The sequence below is a fragment of the Meles meles genome, chromosome 1 (assembly GCF_922984935.1).
Source record: "Meles meles chromosome 1, mMelMel3.1 paternal haplotype, whole genome shotgun sequence".
NCBI lineage: Eukaryota > Metazoa > Chordata > Mammalia > Carnivora > Mustelidae > Meles > Meles meles.
The window spans coordinates 42,657,487-42,672,154 of NC_060066.1; the positions used below are offsets into that span (position 1 = coordinate 42,657,487).

General features: G+C 47.8%; 1 protein-coding gene across 1 annotated transcript; it reads left to right on the forward strand.

Annotated features, from left to right (window-relative positions):
* The first annotated feature begins 348 nt into the window (after positions 1–348).
* On the forward strand, positions 349–12,935 carry GEM (GTP binding protein overexpressed in skeletal muscle). The gene is made up of 5 exons (XM_046027350.1): positions 349–501; positions 1,858–2,197; positions 8,579–8,655; positions 9,554–9,758; positions 11,354–12,935. The coding sequence occupies exons 2-5, from the start codon at positions 1,867–1,869 to the stop codon at positions 11,629–11,631; spliced, it is 891 nt and encodes a 296-aa protein (XP_045883306.1). The 5' UTR covers positions 349–501; positions 1,858–1,866; the 3' UTR covers positions 11,632–12,935.
* Positions 12,936–14,668: the final 1,733 nt, after the last annotated feature.

Sequence of the window (14,668 nt, forward strand, 5' to 3'; positions counted from 1 at the left end):
GCCAAAGACTCCGCGCGCACCCTGCCGATCCCTGTTTTTCTGGCAAAGCCGGGGTCCCAACTCCAACCTGCCTCTTGCTCCATCCTGAGTCCCGACAGCTCGCCAGCGCTCTGCGGGGAAGCGCGATTAAGTGGCACTGCGTGTATTTTTCCAGCTTCTTGGACCCGCCTAGTGAAAATAAAAGCAAAATGAAGGAGCCCGGGATGGAACGGTCGTTATTTTTCAAAAGGGGGAGAGGGGTCACATGAGTAACCGTTTCGGCGAAGTGGCGGCGCGTCCGAGTTTGCTGCAGAGCCTCCCCCTCCCGGCGGGGGCGCTGACGTCACGGAAAAGCCCCGGCGCGGGCCTGCCGGTGCGCTATAAAGCGCGGGGCCGCGGCGGCTGCGGGCGGCGGCACGGACGGCTGGCAAGGCGCGAGCACCCGGCGCTCTGCGGCCAGGCATCGCAGCGCTCACGCACGCAGCTCCCGCGGACTCGCCGGCGCCCACCCGGCCGAGCCAAGTAAGCGGGCTCTTTGGGGAGGGAGGGTCCTCCCGATGCCGGGGGCAGTGGGCGTTCCCGGCCCACAGAACTTTCCAAGTTGTAGAAAGAGCCCATGTAACTTGTGGTCAGTGCTGTGGTTTTCTGATTGGGGGGCGGGGGCCAGAGTTTAAGGCGCGAAGGGTGCCAATTGTCATCAGGTTCCTTAGTTCAGGTCTGTAGGAGGGTCACCTCCTCCTGCGGACTGTGCGGTCAGAGGGCAGCCCTCACGGATACGTCTTGCTTATTGTTTGAGTGCTGCCGGCCAACTGAGGCAACGGCTTAATGAGATCCAAAAATCGTCTGGTCATTCCCGTTAGTGGCCAGCATGCTGGGGTGTGGTGTGGGTGTGAGTCTGGGGAGGGGAGTCTGCATTTCTCACTCTCACGAATGATCTCGCTTGTTAGAAATGAGAAGGCTTCTACTTTATCTCCTAGCCCGAGAGTCCAAACCTCCGTGCAGGGGGATGGAGGCTTGCAAAAGGGAAAGTTGTGGCAAAGTTGTTAATGCCATTGAGGAGGGTCGTTGGCCTTCTGATTTTCCTCAGGAAAGTGGGAATCTTGAGTTGAATTGAAGAACTCTCAGAGTGGACGTGGTTTAATGAGAGTGAAGCATTTTCTCTGCCAGTTTGATAGGTTGGTACTGTGAGCCGGTCATTTCCCTGCAGGAACAACAGGGCTTGGAGTTGGGATTTTTGAAACATGATGTCTGTGGGCAAAAGAGCAGAACTGAGGCATAAACCTCAAACAGGAATTCTTTTTTTGCCCCCAAATAATAGCTTATTCAGGCAGCTGGAGAGCATCAGGGCGACTTTACTAAACATGGAAGTTCCAATAAGTGCTTGTCCAGGGCAGCCAGAGGGAGTGATGTCATTGCCACGTGTTTCCCATCCAGGCACAAAAGCCCACTGGATGCTGGTGCAATTAAGAGCCATGTTTAGACAAGAGCAGCTAACCTGGCCAGCTGGTCCCCAGCTCCATTAACTTGTTGCTTTTCAAGCCATCTCTGGAGGCTGCTGGTTTCTTCGGGCTGCCTCTGTGTCAGTGCTGAGTGGGCTTCCTGAAGGCTTCCTTGAAGATGGAGGAAGCCGGAGGGCAGTGGGTGATGTTCACGGTACTTTTTTCTTTTTGCCAATGACAGTCTGCCTGAGGAACTGGCTACTAGTTGAAAGCCTCTTGAATTTGGGGACAGTTTCCTTGGGGTTCCTATATCAGGGTTACTTGGGTCTCGCGCATTTACTGAGATATTGCTGATGGCTGACTGTGTGGCTGAGCCCTCCCACCCCGAGCTCTCGCTCCTGCTTACTAATGCTTATCTCTTGGCTGCTTTGCTCTCCAGGACCCAACCATGACTCTGAATAATGTCACCATGCGCCAAGGCACTGTGGGCATGCAGCCGCAGCAGCAACGCTGGAGCATCCCGGCGGACGGCAGGCATCTGATGGTCCAGAAAGAGCCCCACCAGTACAGCCAGCGCAGCCGTCACTCCGCTGCCCCCGAGGACCACTGCCGCCGGAGCTGGTCCTCTGACTCCACAGACTCAGTCATCTCCTCCGAATCGGGGAACACCTACTACCGGGTGGTGCTCATAGGGGAGCAGGGGGTGGGCAAGTCCACTCTGGCCAACATCTTTGCAGGTATACATGACAGCATGGACAGCGACTGCGAGGTGCTGGGAGGTAGGTGGCGCAGCCCCAGCGGGCTTCTGTCCATCTGCAGTGGTCCAGTCCCAAAGAGTAAGGGGGAGGGCCCAAAGAGTGAGAGGGTGTGTCGTTTATCTGCAGAGTTCGGAATAGCAATTATGCGTCCTTGGCACTGGCTTGGGAAGCTGAGGCCCCAGCAAAACCCTGGCATGGATCCTCAGGAGGAGAAAAAGAAAGTGCTCGGTGATGGAACCTGGGCCAGAAAGGGAATTTCTTAGATTCCAGCCCTGCAGGGATGGGGGCGGGGCGGGGGGGGGGGTAGACTGATAAAGAGGCAGAGTCAGAGGGTCAGGCTCCCACCTCTGGCTTTTGCCAACTCTGAGCTGGACTTTTCAAGAGCTCAGTGTAGGCACAGCTTTTTTCCACGGTTTTACCTAAAACCAAACCGATTTGAAAAACTATTAGGGTGGATTCATCAGCTTCCACAATTATTAGAGTCTTTTGAGCGTATAGTTTAATATCTATATTTTGAAAAAGTCCAATATTAAAAAAATGTTAAGTATAACAGTGGTGATACATGTGTTTGTAGAGTCTTACAGGTTTTCAAGATAATTTTCCATGTACAATGTCACTTAAAATATTTACTGTTTAAGACTCGCCTATTTCCAAAAATGGATTTGAAGTGATGTAGTCACAAAAATGCACATGTTCCTCAAATACATGTAGAGCCTGGCACTGTATTCTGGAACATGATATGAGGATCCTAATTGATCACCAGTGGTATTCATACAGTGACTTTCAGCCAAAGCTTCCGTCTTAGTATACGTGACTAGGGGAGCTGCAGGTCCTTATCTGCAGCTATAGACATAAGGGAAGAACCTTCCAGTGCTTGCCCGATGGCATGGTCTGTCAGTATTCCCACTTGCAACCCACAGCTGAATCACAAACTCCCAGGGTAAGGAGCTGCCTTAGTGATGAGCTGGTTCTGCCCTCTGCTTGACGCACCAGAGTCCTGCTCCTTCCTCCCTCCTGTCAGCCCTTTCCAGCTGACAATTTCTTCTTGATTGTCTCCAGGGTCAGGGAGTTCACTGCCTCACGTGGCAGCTTCTGAACTGATGGTAAATGATGACTCACTGATAGGACGTTGATTTCTCTCCTCAGTCTGGGCTCTCCGGGACGATAGCTAAATGAGAGTCACGGAGAAATAGGGTCCATATCGGAAGGCTGATTTTCTTTCTCTGTACAGGCTGGTGGGTGACTGTCAGTATAGGAGAAGGGGAGGGAGGATGGATATCTAGAATGCACATTTGCAACAGGAGAGGCGCTTTTTGGGTACCTTATATCTGCTACTGTTTATTTGGGTACTTACAAAATTCCTGTACTCATAGGGGTAAACTGAGTCCCAGGGATACCAAGTGGCTTACCTAGAATCAGTGGGGTAGCTGGAATTAGAGCTCCAGACTTTATCTTAGTTTCGTGGTGGTCTTCCACTGCCATTGACAGGGAACCTGCTATGTGCCAGACACTCTGAATACTTCTGCTTAGTTTTTACCGATAATACAAAAATTGAACCAATCTTGTATTAATATCCCTATATTACAAGCAAAAAAAAATGGAGGCTTATGACATCACGTAACTTTTCCAGGGTGATAGAACCAGCCCATGGTATGGCTGGGAGTCAGACCTGGTGTGTGCATTCACTGTGCCCAGTGACTCCCAGGTTTAGTATCCACATGCTGTTAGTATCAGGTGCAAGCCTGGCTCTGTGCGAGGCTGGGGTTCCCAGTGATGCGTGGGAGGCAGTATCCCCTCTCAGGAAGGAGTGAAGGGTCAGTGGCTGTAATTCAGAGCAGGGTGAAATTGATGAATACCTTAAGAAGTATCAGTAAAGTGTTTTGGGAAATTGACAGAAGGAAGAGATCAATCAGGAGTTTTGTTTGTCTCTTGAGGGAGGTCTTGAAAAAGTTAGTGGGTGGCAGACTTTCAAAAATGTTGGTCCATTAGAGTGGAGTGGTTCTTATCTGGAGAGTGGTATCCCGGTTGGCATTGAGTGTTGAAAAGACTGACTCATACCTGGAATTTGGAAAGGCAGCCTTCAATATTTGGGAGGACTCTTCGTTTAATGTGGGGAGGGAGATGGAGAATCCTTTCCTTATCTCCTCAAACAGAGAATCTTCTGCAAGAAGCTTCTCTGCTGACCAATCGTTTCTGATGTTTCCTTTTTGAGTAACTCAATTTATACTGTCTAGGATTACATCTCTTATCTGTAGGCAGCTGTTGGGATCACTAGTGGCTTCATGTTTCCAGAGAAGAAGGTTTTCCAAGGCATGCCCCCACATCGTTCTTTTTTCAACATTAACCATTAAAAAAAAAAAATCCTCTATACAATATACTCTCATCAGAATTTCTTCAAATAAAGATGGATGTTGTTACAGCTATATTGCAATAATCTTATGACTCTCTCTACACATTTAATGCCATTCATTTATTCATCCCTTCATTCATTCCTAAATAGTTACTGAATGTATACCATGGAATTAGGTGAGTCACAATGGGGACGTGCAAAGAGGCCTAGGGTTTCCCCTTGGAGATGCCTACAGTGTGTGCCATAGAGACAGATCCACCTGAACTGTACATCAGGATCGGGTGTGATGAGTATCTTGAAAGAGGTACGAGGACAGTGCTGTGAGAAATCAGAGGAGAACGGATTACTTCTGGCTGTGGAAATCAGGAAGGGGTTTATGGAAGAGATGGTCTCTGAGCTGGACCCTAAGGATGGCTGGGGTTTGGAAGCCCTGGGGTGGGTGGGAAGGGACAACACCTGTACACGGAGAGTCTGGAGGGGGCCCTGGACTCCGGTCTGTCGGTTTGACCCGGACGTAGCTGAGCGCTCTTGCACAAGGGACTGACCCTCCTCAGACTTCCGCATTAGTGAGACAGGGACAATCCCTGCTTCACAGGACGTCAGAGGAGTCAAGGAGAGAACATATACTAAGCCTGTGGCCCTGTGCCTGGCATGTGAGAAGTATGGGTTGAACGTTAGAGCCGATTCTGAATTTCCTTTCCCTGGACTTATCTTCCCAAACCGGCACTTGGTTGCTTGTAGCCCCGTCCACTCTCCTCCTCTCCTTGGCCAGGGCCCCGTGAGATGCCGCAGGAGGCGAGGACCGTGTTCCTAGAGCAGGTGTTCCTTCAGGGCTCCTTGGCGTCTCCCGGGCTAGGAAAGCTGAGAGCAGTTGAGAGTTTTGGGGGAGAGGGATGTTGGAACCTCAGAGCTTTCAAGAACCTGCAGGAGCCCATTCCAGCGTGGGAGAGAACACCCATGCACGTTCCACACAGCATTTGAACCAATCCTGGACTGAAGGTAGAGGTCAGTGGGGGTCGAATGAAAGACAGGTTAAGGTATGCTAATCCAGGCAGGATAGCGATGGTCACTCAGTTATTGAAGCTCCGTCCCACCCGCTCAGGATGATCTCTCCTGTTACACACAGTGTGCAGGTGCACCCCCAGATGTCATCGAGAGCACTGGAGAAATGAGGTCTTCCTCAGACCCAGGATACTGAAAAGCTCTACAGGCCAATCAGCCTCAACCCTTTTCCCACACATCTCAACCCAGGGCAAATTTCAGTGGACTCTTTAGGAATCGTACTCTCTTATTTCCCCTCTCCCACCTGATTAGCCCTTGAGAAGGTTAAAAGTGAGTGACAAAGGGAGGAAGAGAAACTAGAGCTTCTACGGTGTGGGCAGGGCCCTCTCCTGGTTAGCAGAGGGCCAGGAAGCAGGATGCTTTGAGTGTCTGAAGAATCCATGTGCGGGGGAGCCAGAGGCAGTATATAAACCTAGGTGTGGGGCATATCCAGGGACGCAGCGGGGAGATTTATTGTCTTAGACGGGTGGGTTTGCTGCACAGTGATTTTCAGGCAGGGGTGGGTCCAGGAATCTTCCAGAACAGCAAAGCAGTTAGGCATCTACTTTTTAAGGTGTAATCCTTAATCCACTTTTTCTCTAGGTTGATGTTCTGGTATCTCTCAAACCAAGGGTAAGTTTGGGTTTGCTTTTCCCCTAGCTATTACAATGTAGTATGCATCTCTTTGAACTGCGGGGGGCCCAGGTGAGTCCCTTGTACCTACTTTTGGGTGGAAGGGGGTAGGCTGAGGACAGAGAAAGTGCTGTTTTGGATTTCCTGGGCACAGGGAAGACTTTGAGAGAAAAGAGAAGAAGTCCAAGGTAGCAAGGGGCGGTCAGCCAGCCCCCCTTCTGTGCTGCTCAGGCTCTGACGGGTTCCATTTGGCTGTATAAATATGCCTGTTGAGTCATGAGGTCCTGCTCCGCAGGAAGCCAGATTGTGCGTCCCACTGTGATCCTACTGTGGATGGCAGACAGGATGGGCTTAACAGACTGAATCCCCCGGTGGGTCACCATTACCATTGATTAGAATGATACCTTGTGGAGGCAGGGAGACTGACAGAAAGACAGAACCATCCCATCCCTCATTAATTTCTTCTTATTTGTCTGTGTTTTCCTTCCTTTCGCTCCCCTGTTTTCCATTTCCTAGATGAAGAAACATTTAAACCAGGAGCTTTACTTTTAATAAGACCCTTACTCCTGTAAAACAAGAAATGCTCCAGTTTCCCCACTGTTGGGCTTTTAAGCTGGGTTTAACTATAGTAGGAAACGCCAAGTATGGCAAGAACCACCTTCCTCCATCAGAACAAGTGATGGCAACAGCTAATATTTACTGCCTTTCTACTTTGGGCCCAGGCTTAATAATTGTCATGCCGGCTTAAGGCAGGAATACGTTTTTTTTTTTTTAAGATTTTATTTATTTATTTGATAGAGAGTAATCACAACTAGGCAGAGAGGCAGGCAGAGAGAGAGAGAGAGAGAGGGGGAAGCAGGCTCCCCGCCGAGCAGAGAGCCTGATGCGGGACTCGATCCCAGGACCCTGAGATCATGACCTGAGCCGAAGGCAGCGGCTTAACCCACTGAGCCACCCAGGCGCCCAGGAATACGGTTATTAATCCCATTTCACAGATGAAGAAAGAGAGGCCCAGAACACCTAAGTGGTCCAGAGCCACATATTTAAAAAGGGATGGCATCCAGATTCTAACCAGGTTTGCTTGTGCTTATATCCCCCGTGCTATAGGTCTCATTCATCCATTCATTCCATGAGTATTTGCCTACCTGCAGTGTGCTGAGCACTGCCCTGGGGGTGGGGGGTGGGTGTAGCAGTAAACAGCACACAGGCAGATCTCTGCCTTCACATTCTGGGGGAGAGAGGAAATAATAAAATAAGTTAAACAGATTGCATGTTAGGTACCTATAAGTATGATGAAGAAAAATCAAAAGGGAGTAAGAAATATTAGTAGGGGAGATGTACTGTAATTTTAAGTAGATGGTGAGGGAGGACTTCTCCTGGAAGGAGGTAAGGGCTCAAGACTTTTGGATATTCCAGGGAACAGATTTCAGGCAAAAGGAACAGCAAGAAAAATGGTAAAAAAAAAAAAAAAAATCATTATGAAAATCACGATTTTCAAATGATGAAATTCAAAACAGGAGATCTCACTGTGAAAATAGAGTGGGGATGGGCTCGCTTGTTTGTATGCAATTGATGGGAATCCCCCTTGCAAAATCCCGGGTAACTAAGCCAGCCCTACCTCCCACCCCGCCAACTGATTTCTGTGGGCTGGAGCTGTTCTTGCCCTTCGCACCACTCACCCTTCACCTATACTCAGTCTGGGCTTAAGTGCCGGGAGGAAAGTTTCCATTACCACGCGGAGCTGGAGGCCGCACTTGGGCTGTACTTACGGTGGAAACATAAGACTGTTTATTCCTAGGGAATCGTGGTTTTTTTTTTTTTTCTAAGGGAGAAAACCTTAGCCAAGACAGGGATAGGCTCAAGGTTTTTTTCTTGCATGTCTCAAAACAGGAAAAATGTCTCTGAGCCCAGAGCTCCTGAAATTGCCAGTGAATGTCCAGTAGTCACACCCCACTGAAAGGTACAGTGGATTTCCATATAAGGCTTATGAATGAGGCTTATGGTTCCACTGGGTGGTTAGTGTTTTCTCATGGCATCGTTGAATCCGAGTCAAAAGCTCTCAGTGAATTTATCCTTGTAAATGGTTTTCCTATAACAAAAGTCTAGGAATGGTGAAAGCGAAAGCCTTTCACTTCATGTGGCTCAGTGAGACACATGCAGAGGACACAGGTGTTCTGCTCAGGAGGTACTGGAGGAATGTACATAGAACGTTGTCGAAGGTGATTAAAAATACTAATTTACCTTTGTGAGTATCTGCATATTTGCATAATTAATTGCATATTTAGTAGGCTTAGTCTGTAGCATAATTTTCTAATGATGCTCATGTAAAAGTGTTGCCTATTTTTCTGACTCCAATATTCCTGTTCTTTCTTTTCCAGAAGATACCTACGAGCGAACACTGATTGTTGATGGGGAAAGCGCGACAATTATACTCCTGGACATGTGGGAAAATAAGGTATGCAGAGCCCGTAGCTCTCCGTAAATTCCTTCAGGACTTGCCTTCCAACAGGCTGGTGCAAGGGTGACCTTGTCCTTTTTGGTGTTCTAGGTGAGGTGGGCTCATTTTCTTGATTAGCTTTTTTTTTTTTTTCCCCTGAAGTAGGAGACTGTTCTCAAAAAGAGGTCATTCATGAATAAGCTCTGAATAATAAGCAAGTCACAGTGATTTGCCCTTAGTTCAATTTAAAAAAAAAGACAAAAACTTACATCTGCTTTAGGGAAAGTGCCAACAAGGATGGAAAATCATTGAAAGCTATATAGAACCAGATTATATGAAGTTGACCTTTTTTTTTTTTAAGATTTTATTTATTTATTTGACAGAGATCACAAGTAGAGAGGCAGAAAGAGAGAGAGAAGGGGAAGCAGGCTCCCTGCCGAGCAGACAGCCCCACATGGGGCTTGATCCCAGGACCCTGAGATCAGGACCCGAGCTGAAGGCAGAGGCTCAACCCACTGAGCCACCCAGGCGCCCCTAAAGTTGACCTTCTTAATACTAGTCTTCAGCATTTGGTTTTTAAAGATTGGGGGCTTCTGAGCCTCTGTGCTAGACCTTCTATTGATTGAGGACCCTCCTCTTCTCACAGAAGGATTCGAAATTTCGTCAGTTGGGAAAGGCAAAAGGGAGTTGTTGGAAGTCAGAGAGGGTTCATTTTTGGTTGATTAGATAGAGATTGGAAATGCGGTTTGGAAGAGTCACTATACTTTATCAACTCCAGCTGTAGGAGGAATCGGGCAGTGAACACTTTTGGATACACATATAGCTTCTTCGCGAAGGACGCTTCATCTCCAACAGCCTCCACCAGCCTCCACTCCTCTGCGCCCCAAGCTCAGGGAGTTTCTTTTCGTTTTATCAGGGGGAGAACGAATGGCTCCAGGACCACTGCATGCAAGTCGGGGACGCCTACCTGATCGTCTACTCCATCACAGACCGAGCCAGCTTCGAGAAGGCATCCGAGCTGCGAATCCAGCTCCGCAGGGCCCGGCAGACCGAGGACATTCCTATCATTTTGGTGGGCAACAAAAGTGACCTGGTGCGGTGCCGGGAAGTGTCTGTGTCAGGTAAGGGGTGGTGGCAGCACCACGGTGACCTCTCGGGGTCCCCTGCTTGTCCTTCACCTGGGCGCTCTTTTCTTCTTTCCTGAAGCTGGAACCAGGGACTCCCTGAAATGCTCCGTGGAGTTTTGTGTAGACGACTCCCAGCATTCCCAGCAGATCATCCCTGTGCTGACAGCCGCTCCCTTGTCCGTGGGGGCTGCTCGCTGGATTCCCGTTTCCCCTCCCTGGCATTCCCTTAGGGAAAAGATCATGCTCAGAGATCTGCTGGCACTCCCCAACCTTTTCTCCTTGTCCTTTTCTTTAGGGAACTCTTAGGAGTTCAGGGAAATAAAAGTAGTGTCTTTATGGAAGAAAGATGGGAACTCTGAACGGTGGGAGTTTCATTGAGAATAAGAATTCTACTCTGGCTGCCTCTCCTTCCTGGAGACCCCAGGAAGAGCCTCCTGCCCCTACCTCTTGCTTCCTAAGTTTCAGCGAAGGCATCAATCTGATGGTGTCACATAGACATTTTCATGCTTCTGGGATATCGCCCATTTGCTGGGTGGGCCCCCAAGTGCTTACGGGGTCCTTGAGATTTTATTGGCCTCATACAGATTTGGTTCTTGGTACAATGGTAAAAAATAAAACACTATATTGCCAGGCCCCACTCAGGAGGAAAGCAACGTGATGCAGACCTAATGTATACAACTAGCTTGGGAATGTCTTACTTGTAGGAGACGACTGTCTATGCTGATCATCTTTTTCTAACCAAACTTGGATACACAGTCGGTGAACACAAGGGAATGTTTGACATAGAGGCTGCCCCAGGAGAGCTTGTTTATACAGTTTGCTCTAACTGTACATCTGCGAAATCACCAACAGTTTTTCAAAATATCTCATTAGAGGTTTAACATTGTTTTTTAAGGGAGCAAAGCAAAATAGTAGGATTCTTTGTCAATTCGGGGAAACCGAGTCAGGAGAAAGTATTAAGAATCTGAGTGTGAGGATGAAGCAGGCCTGGATTCACTTCTGCTGCTTACAGGCTGTGTGAACTTACCCACATTTATTTATTTATTTATTTATTTATTTGACAGGGAGTACAAGCAGGGGGGCAGCAGCTGCAGAGGGAAGAGAGAAGCAGGCTCCCTGGTCCAGGTGCAGGGCTTTATCCCAGAACCCCGGGGTCATGACCTGAGCCAAAGGCAGACACTTAACCGACTGAGCCACCCAGGCACCCTACTCTCTCCCATTTTTAAAAGATCATCCCCACCTCAGTTTCTTCATCTCTCTGGGAGGGAGAATGTATTTTTCAAGTAACATCGTAAGTGCAATAAATGGGGGTTCTGGTTTTCACTGTTAGAATTAGCATTACTGTATCTGATGGATTTGGACCTCCACACAGGGCCTTTGTGGTGGACCAGCCCTAACGCCCCCCTCTCCTGCTTGCGGGAATCTTCCTGTGACCCTGCCTCACTCTGTGCCCCAGGAGGACATGTGTCCCCATCACATGCCCGACTGGCCTATAGCTGCCTGGCGACAGCTTCAGGTCAGGGATTCTCCAGCTCGGCCGTGCGCCCCAGAGCTCCTCTGACTCTCTTCTCCCCTCCTTTCCTCACCAGAAGGGAGAGCGTGTGCTGTGGTGTTCGACTGCAAGTTCATTGAGACCTCAGCGGCCGTCCAGCACAATGTGAAGGAGCTGTTTGAGGGGATCGTGCGGCAGGTGCGCCTCCGGCGGGACAGCAAGGAGAAGAACGAGAGGCGGCTGGCCTACCAGAAAAGGAGGGAGAGCATCCCCAGGAAAGCCCGGCGCTTCTGGGGCAAGATCGTGGCTAAAAACAACAAGAATATGGCTTTCAAGCTCAAGTCCAAATCCTGCCATGACCTCTCTGTGCTCTAGGCCCCCAGAGTCACCCCAGATGTTCCTCTGATGGACATCGTAGAGCACCACTGGGACTGATAATCTATATTAGATTGCATCTTCAGTGTTATTAGATATGGCTTCCCCCATTGTAGCTGGGAATTAACTGGTTGGCCTCAAGAGCAACATAATGCATGGGAAAGGGAAGGTCTTTGTAAAACCAGTATTTATTTACAGGAAAAGCCTGACCTTGCTACTTGAACACCCAAGACTCATTAGAGGATGTGTTTGGGGTTCACATGTGTTTCGTCTCTCCTCTGGATAGTAGAGAATTGAGGCTCAGAACAAGAACTTTTCTTTATTAAAATTCCACCCAGTGTTCCGATACATGAATTTGAGGCCAGTGGGCCATAGACAGAATATTGGATAGTGGTCAAAGGATTATCCAAAGGAGGGAGGATTTCTTTCTCTGTACCTTTTATTTGTGGACCTAGGATTGTAGAACCGGGTTCAACGTAATTGTGACTGTCATTGCTCCATCAAGCTGTGAAAAGAAATGATGGACCTTGCTGGAAACTAAAGCTTAGCCAACAATTTTTGTTTCCTGCCCACAGTTGGGGATCCAGAAATTTGTACAATTGGGAACTGATACAGGTACCACTTAGGGGATCAAAAATCACATCTTTGCTTCTGTGTCTTACAGTTTTTTGTTTAGAGGAAAATTATTTAAATCAAATTCTATTTGGTCAAACTACCTTTTATGTTTCATTGTTTTAAAGCCTTGGGCCATGACGAATATTCTAAAAATCGGAGTTATTGATAACTTCGAGTACAAAATGCCAAATTTTGAAATATAATTGAAGGTCTGAATTTTTATAAAACACAAAACGTGAAACTTCCAGTACTTTGGGTTGACCCTTGTATCCCACAGCTCTGCTCTATTTATTGTTATTTTGCAAAATAATAACCATTTTAACATTTGATAAAGCATATTTATGAACATATTTCTTAATCGGAAAAATGTCCATTTTATTACCATTTTCTATCTTTTTCAGAATATGCAAGTTTTTACCTATATGTCTTATAATGAAAGAAATAAAATCTTTGGGAAAAAAAGACATTCTTAAATGTTTCTCCTCCCCAAATAAGACGATTATGATTCCTTCCATTTGCTTTTAGCACAAGCACATTCTACAGAAACATTCCTGTTACTTTATATCTTCTTTTCATTGGTGGTAGTCCCATTGTTATTTGTTTCAAAGATTATCTCTGACATCTGTCCTTTGGAACCATGATTCACAATAATGCAGTTATTTTTGGCTAATACAGTTGGAATATTTGGGGTCCTTTAAATGTTAAGTTACAATAAAAGCCAGATTGATATTTTACTTTGGCAAATTTCTGACCTAACAGATGGCCCTTTGCTCCATGAAGGCTCATGGTCCTAAGCTTGACTAAAGCATTAGAGGAAATTATAAAGATTAGGGGGAAAAAAAAAAAGGAAACTGGTGATTTTTAGCCTGAGATCTATCTAGCCAGGCAAGGCTGTAACCAAATTCTCACTGGCATTATTATGGTTTGACCTTCGTCACGTGGCATCTATTTAGTGGCAGCGTGTGACCCGTTGCTGGACTGCAATGACCTGATGTCTCCCTTTCACATCAGTGGCCCCGGTGTGTACCCTCTGTGGCCTCCCCTCCCTATGTTTCTGAGTTTGTAATCAGACACACGCTAATAGTGACAGCCATGGGACCTTGAATATTGCCTAAAGCAACAGCCTTACAACTCAGTTCTGCTGGCTCGTTCTCCTGGCTCGCTCTCCTCCTCTTTCCGAATTGAGGGCCAGGTACCCATCTCTGTGCACTCTCCCTCTTTGAATCGCTCGAGGAAACAGTACAGGGAGAGAATAAGAGCGAACAGTCAGATTTCACAGGCAGCATCACTGCCATTTAACATCCTCGTGTCTTTGGAGCAAAGGCGAAACCTTTATGACCATCATTTTTCTCATCTGCAAAATGGGGTTGTTACTAATAGCTACCTTGTAAGATTGTGAGGTGAACATCTTTTAATCTGCCAAACGTGAAAAGCTCAAGAGACATCTGTTTTGTCATATGTCTTCCATTCTGCATAAGTCACTTTTATATGTCTGCCTCCCCCCAAATGGAATGGAATCATTCCCTTAAAATCAGGGACCCCTTACTTTTCCCTTTATCCCTATGCAGTCTTCAGTGCAGTCCCTTGTGTATATTGGGCTTTTATCAGTTTCTTCTTGAATAGACTTTCCCAACAGCCCCATGAAGTTGACAGGCCATTTTAAAACAAATTTGGGGGGATAGGTGGCTTGTCCCAGTTCAGATGTGTCTGGGCTTGGAGTAGGGTCCAGATGTGACTCAGAGTCCTTCACATCTTTCAGTGTCCCAAACTGTTTCCCATAGACACAGCTCCTGGAACCACCACACACACACACACACACACACACACACACACACACACAGAGCACATATACTCCACACAATGCCATACCCCCACGATATGCCACACACAACACACATACCACACATCCCAAACCCCACCCCGCCCCCGCCACAGCCCACATGTACCACGTACCACACACACTCCTCTACACGGCACACACATAAACACACACACATGTATCCCACACCACTCACCCCGCATCCCACATATACAACACCACACACACACATACCCCCTAAATACACACATTCTTTACTGACGCTGTTGTCCTCTTAGCTTCAACCATTCTACTCACTTGTTTTGGACCCTCCCAGCCAAATGGTCAACAGTTGCCGAGGCTCTCAAGCTCAAGAGCCTGTGGAGGATTGTCACATGGGGGCTCCTCAGTCTGAGCCCGGGGCAGGACAATCTGGGGTGTATTCCAGTTGGAGAGGCTTTCTGGGGAAGAGCTGCGGCTCTTGAGTCAGATGGGTTTCACTCAGGTTTCATCACTTAGATGTGTGACCAGAGGGAAATTCCTTATCCCCTCAGCCTCAGTTTCCCATCTGTGAGGTGGGAAGAACAACGACACCCGCTTTGCAGGACTGTGGTGAGGACGGTG